Genomic DNA, 6,360 nt, shown 5'->3' with positions numbered 1-6,360 from the left:
TTTAAAAATAAAATACATATTTAAAAACTGATTTGCTAAGTAGATCAGAAAAGTTGACAAATTAAGAATGCTTTGTTATTTATATTTCTTATGAAGCTTACAGTCAGTTCCTCTGACATTCTAATATATACTCTGGTGATTTAATAACCTTCAAAAAATGAGGAATGCTCCAAGCATTTTTTGATTAGTTTTGTATTGAAATTTAATAGATACTACAGTGAAATACAGAAGATTTTGCATGTTACATAGAAAAGTCCTGCTTTTCCTTACGTGGCTTATAAACTATTCTTTTACATGTCATCCCTGTGTTCTAAAACTGACCTTGTTTCTCACTTGTGCTGGTTGAAGAATTATGTGCACTCTATTTCCTGATCTTTCATGAGGATATATACATTTTAAGGTCTAACTCTGCTATTCTTTATTTTTATCACTGTTTCGCTGCTGACCTAGAGAAATTTTCACCATCTCTTCTGTTCCTTCGGCTTGGAGTTATTTTTGGTATTAAATCTTAGATCAGACCCTAGAGTAATCCGAGTAAGACATCAATGAGTGGCCAATGAAGGCCTAAAAATTGCATTTACAAGGTCTGTTTAGAGATCATTTTCTGATAGAAAGCATCTATTTTGTGTCATATGGACATATTTGAGCTTTACTATCTCAGCAAGTTATTGTGATTTATCGTCAGTCTCAGAGAAGTACTCATCTGTAACCAGAAGCCCATCTGACTGTGTTTACTCTATTTCTAGAAAACAACCAATGCGTGCTAGATACATTTTAGACAGACCTGACGGGACTCCTGCTGTTGTTGGCATGCGGCTCTGATATTCCTAATATGCTGACAAGTCCTCTGCTCCCACTCTCTCCTCACTCCCTGTACTCCAGCTACACAACCCGGCTTTAGTCCCGCAGCTTCTTCAAGGTCCGGCTGTGGACTCTGCTCACCCAGAGGATCACAGAGTGCTCCCTTTGCATCCTGGAAGGCACAATGCTAGCACCATTCTTAAAGGACAAAACACCCTTGGACCTTGGTAAAAATAATCATCTCCCCATTTATAGTATGATGCATATCACTTTACACTACTTTTTACTCTTTTAGATTCTCTTGACTTCTATACCAGTATTTATCTCTTATTTTCTGTCTCTCCCTTAGACGGCATTATATCCATTACCAGAAGAGACTTGAGCATATACTAGGAAGTCCTTATTTATTAAGCAATTTTGCATACTGAAATAACTCCAAAGGATACAAATGTATTTATCAAATGATAGACTCAGTCTGGGTGTGGTGGCACAACCTTGCAGTCCCAGGATGTAGGAGCCTGAGACAGGAGGGTCTAACTTTGAGTTTAAAACCAGCCTGGACTAGATAGTGAGTTCAAGGCCAGCCAGAAATACATAGTAAGATCTTGTCTCAAAAAATCAAAACCAAACCAAAACAAAAATGATATAGTCAAAAATTGATTACAGTCTGAGTCGATATATATGTTTATACAGAGTATCCTAACCATTTTATTGAACATAGTACAAAAACAAACAAACAAACAAACAGGAAAGCTAAGGACTGGTTTAAAGATTTAAATGATGCATGGAACAATGACTAAGTACTAATGTGACTGCATAGATTTTGTGTATTTTACAAAATTGTTTTCTTGCTAGTGTGATTTTTAGAAGAAAGTTAACTTTATTTATATTCTAGCTTCACAGATAAGATACACTCCTAAGTTTTCCAAAATTTCTCTTTGCTTTGTGGCAATTTGACTGTGATCTACCCAAGTATATTCCTTTGTTGCTGTTATATTTTTTTAAGGTTTAGTTTGAAAGTAGTAAAATTGCAGCAGCACAAGACAGAACAAGGCCAATCGAGACAAGGCAGTGAAATTGGTACAGGATTTCACAGTAGGCTACTGGGATAGTAGTAATAGGTACTATGGTATAGCTCTTTAACTTCACAATAGTTGTCCAGTCAATTAGGTATAGCAAAATCAAACCAAAAATAGAACACTATAAAACCAACTGAGAATACTGAATAGAGCAAAAGAAACATAACAAAACAGTGAAAACAACCTATGCCTTCAAACAGAAGATAGACGGAAATCCTCCATATTTGCTATACTGCATATGGTCATCCTCCCAAGAGATGCTGAGACATCTATTCCCAGTAGCTATGAGGGGAGGGGGCGGGCAGAGGAAGGGTGCTTGATTTTCAGCCCATGTGGCAATAGGCTCACAGGTAATGGTTCTCCTCCAGGCCCATGCTGCAGGTGCTTACGAAGAGGGTGGGTGAATAAGTTGCCTGAGTCCCACTATGGCTGATTCTCGGGAATTCTGTTTCTCCTCCTGGTCCATGCCACAGGCGCTTACCAAGAGGGCAGGTAAATAAACTACCTGTTGTTATATTTTTTAAATCTGAGTATGTTCATCAGAGTTATGTTAAATTCCCTGCCTGACCAGTCTAGTATGTATAACATGTATGTCTGGGTGTGATTTTGATGTTAACTTTTTTTCAGGAGATTGTGGTTTTATGGCTCTTTGATAGGCATTTTAATTTTCATTTATTATTTATATATTTAGTTTGTTAAGTCAGCCATGATATACTCAAGTAATAGGAACTGAGATAAATATGCCTTTGTTATGATGTTTGAAGTTAGTCTAACCAGCAGTGGAGTGAATTTAATATTTTCTATAGTCGTAGGTGTCAGTTAGGAACTTCCCATTTCTCTAGTACCCTTGATTCCAAGTCTCTACGGGGCTCTTGGCTTTCCTAGATACCCCTCTTTGGGAAGGCACTACATAGCTCAGCTCTTTCATCTGTAACCCATTGTTATTATTCTAGAGTGTGTTTGGGGAGCTGGGAAGGCAGAGCAGAGGGGAAGCATTCTATAACCTTGTAATTAAATCTCAGACATTTAATTGGACTGTGTCTCTGAGCCACGACCTTTCAACTGTTTCTTATTCCTACCTTCCACCAGTTAGGCAAGCCAGGAGAGCTCCTGTGGGCAGAAGAAGGAGAAATGTCCCTGCCTCAGACTGGATAAGGTTTGGAGAAGCCTCTTCTATGGAAAGTATGCTGTTCCAGAGGAGATTCTGGGCTTGCCTCCCTAGGTACCTCCTCCCCCTTACCTGACAGGGCCAAGAGAATAAGAAAACTCAGCTCTCTCGAGAAACTGGTGGGATCCCTAGAAGGGATCCCCAGGACTGCAGCCCCAAGACGTTCCCATATTGGCAGTGGCCCCCTAGCAGCCTTCAAAAGTTTCTCAAGATTGTGATGCTTGTGTGCCTGCCAGGTGAAGGCTGACATAGCTTTCGGGCAAGGAGAATCAGGGAAAGAGATTCCTGGTGGGCATGACAAGATGAAAATTCTTGCAGGTGTAACATTTAGCAAAGGAAGCCAGATAGAGATACTTTAGATAAGTACTTTTACTTTAGAGTTGCTTTTAAATATTTATGTTTTGCTAGCTTAACAGGGACAGGGGAATATAATTCACAAATTAAAATAATATTAGACTCCAAAGACATGAATACTAACCTTTTGGGGGGAACTGGAATGTCTAGAAGTCTGCCGGAATGCAAGGGAAATAATGGTCACTAGAAAGGAATTAACAGCCCTTCCTGCGGGAACAGACACACAGCCCTGGTTCTCAGCCTTCATCTTGCCCTGTAAACTCCCTGACACTGAAGTAGAGAAAACATTTCTTATTATTATCATGTTCATGCTGCTGTTTTAAAATTCCATTCTGGTGTTTTGTTTTGTTTTGTTTTGTTTTGTTTTGTTGTTTGCCTCATTTGCCTGGTTGTCCTGGGTATTCTGAATTTATGATATCTCCACTTTTTTTTTCTTTTAAGTCTTTCTCATTCCCTCTCCTACCCCAGACTCTAGTGAATAAGTCATACATAGACTAAACCTTCCTTTGATAACATACACTCACTGTTGATGTAGTTAAAGCACTTTAGCATCACTTTAAAACGAAACTGGAGTTGGAAAGTAACATAGACGTGAATTTGTACACAAGTCAATCCTCCTAAAATACAGCCATCATTCTGCTTCTACATTAGTGTTTCCTGTTCTTGAATTTTAACTGAAATTTGCCCCGTGGTACAGTGATTTCCGGTAAACTCAGTACTTTACTTTTTCACTTCTGTGTCTCACACTTGGAACATGTTCCTTCTGAACATAGTAAGAAAGTAAAGGTTTTTTGATGAATAAATCAGCAATTTCATAACTTGAACTGTGTTTTAAAAGTAAGTGTGAGTTTTCAAGCAGATTGAGCAGGAAAGCAACAAGGTCTTAATTACTTATACAAAACGGTGCTTGGGTGCGTGATTATGAAAGGCTTATGTTTGACATACATGTAAGACTGGATTGCTGGAGTTTCATATGTGTAGTTCTGAGCAGAAGAGACTAAAGCCAGACAAGAGGCATAAAACAGTATCGCGCTAGTAAGACGTTTGCATATTCATCTTATGTAAATAGGTCATAGGAGCCATCGGGAATTAAGTGGAACCTTGTGTGTAAGTTTGCAATTAGAACATTCTTAAGGTAGTGTGTACCCTAAAGAAATAAGATAAAGTGAGTTCACTGATGAACTTCCTTTTCACCTTAACTTCCACCAAGGACTTTGGGATTTTATTTTTATGTATCTCTAACCAGAAATGTCTAGACTTCTGAACCATCAAGCTACTCTTTCATAATAGAGAAGGACATTTGGTTTAGTATCACCTATCTTGTGCATTAATTCTGTAAGCAGTTTAGGCTGTTCATTTCTCTGTTACAAGGAAGCAATGATTAAAAACAAAAACAAAATACTCAATGAGATTCTTCATCTAATTTCATTTATTATGGCATGAATCAAATACATTCTTCCTGTATCCAAGCAACATTGAATAGCTTTGTAAATCAATTTTTATATCATTGAAAGATGAAAGCGAGATTAGATGTGCAAAGAACATCTCTCATGAGAAGAGAGACAGAGAAAACAAAAACAAAGTAGTTGTTACTGGGAAAGAAGCAAGAGTCCATGCAGTTTGAACTTTTTCTCTGGATCTTCAGTTTGAGTATTCGCTGGACAAAGAAGCTACTGGCCCCCCTGAACAGCACAGGGTGGATGGCAGGGGCTGACCCCATGGGTCAGAGGTCGGCAGCCACCGGAGATGGGCTGCACTGGTCTGAGGCCACTGGACACAACATGAACCGTTTGAGGTCTGTAGACCAAAGAGGTGGAGGGCTGACATCCATAAGGCAGGACGCTCAGGGGTCGGCCAGAGCTGGCAAAGTAGGGTAGGGGATGACAGCTACTGGACACACAGCCTGCAGGCTGGAGAGTGTTGACCAGGGGACTCAATGGACGACAGGTGCTGGACACATAGCTCAGAGGCTTGTAGGTCACTGGGATGCCCGAGCTGGAGATCAAGGATGAAGCAGGAAGAAAACTGCCTCCGTGGCAGGGTCTGGTCACACAGTGACCAGTGGAGAAGTGGGCCCCTCCATGGCTGGGCCCACACGTGGCTGGCTGGCAGCTGGTCAGTTCCTCGCAGGTCCCTTGGCAGTAGTCGGTGAACCAGGTGCTGCCTTGACAGCCGCCAGGTAAGTAGAGGACATCCCCACAGCTTACGTTGGGAGAGCAGAGGGCAACGGCAGGGTTGAGAGGAACATGGTAGGAACTCCTGGGAGACCCCGAGCTGCAGTTTCCAGTGCCAGAATTGCGGCAAGACATAGTGAGGCTGAGAGCAGGTTGTAGTTGAGGGATAGAAGTGGACGTCTTGAGCTGTGTTCTGACCCTTGTGTGGCTTGTCCCTTTATATATCCCTGGAGAGTGGTGGCTCTGTATACAGACTCTTCCTCCTTGTTGTGTGAGGTTGCATCAGAACTCTTCATTAAACAGCCCCCACTTCCCATAAAACGGGATGCTTCCTGCAAAGCCTTCCATTGATTAAGTATACCCATCTATAAACCAGTGTGCCTGAACATTAATACTATGTCTGCTTCAACAATCCATGCAAAACTGACACTGGTGAATGTCACAAATTTGCTCTATTTAAATTCAACTTCATGCAAACTTTTTAAAAATTTCTGTCTTGAAATTGTTCTTAAAAGTTGTAGTACACTTCCTTGAACAAGTGGTAAGTAATCTCTCTTTGGGGAGAAATTCTAAGCTTTTTAGAAACTACCCTTGGAAGCAAAAATTATTACAAAAGTGAAAAAATCCTTATATCCTATATGCAAAAAATTTCTGTTTCAATTTATCCCAGAATTTTAGTGAAAATGGACTTCCCATCAAATGACTTTATTCAAAAAATCTCTGTCCATTTTCATCATCTAAATAAATAAATAGAAGCAAGTTGAAGCTTGGTTTTGGACTAAGC

The 6,360-nt window shown here is 40.1% G+C and overlaps 1 protein-coding gene across 1 annotated transcript; it reads right to left on the bottom strand.

Annotated features, from left to right (window-relative positions):
* Positions 1-4,820: 4,820 nt before the first annotated feature.
* On the bottom strand, positions 4,821-5,754 carry LOC100723252 (keratin-associated protein 26-1). The gene has a single exon (XM_003467287.2). It carries the CDS (start codon positions 5,709-5,711, stop codon positions 5,073-5,075), a length of 639 nt encoding a protein of 212 aa, XP_003467335.1. The 5' UTR covers positions 5,712-5,754; the 3' UTR covers positions 4,821-5,072.
* Between the last annotated feature and the right edge of the window lie 606 nt (positions 5,755-6,360).

The sequence above is a fragment of the Cavia porcellus genome, unplaced genomic scaffold (assembly GCF_034190915.1).
Source record: "Cavia porcellus strain 051 isolate PalLab524CR breed Dunkin Hartley unplaced genomic scaffold, mCavPor4.1 scaffold_7, whole genome shotgun sequence".
NCBI lineage: Eukaryota > Metazoa > Chordata > Mammalia > Rodentia > Caviidae > Cavia > Cavia porcellus.
The sequence above is the reverse complement of the archived record's forward strand: the minus strand, read 5'-3'. Positions and strand labels throughout refer to the sequence as shown.

What these genes read in the sequence shown, in the direction of transcription:
- LOC100723252 (XM_003467287.2), bottom strand. Translation starts at nt 5,711, where the DNA reads ATGTCTTGCCGCAATTCTGGCACTGGAAACTGCAGCTCGGGGTCTCCC.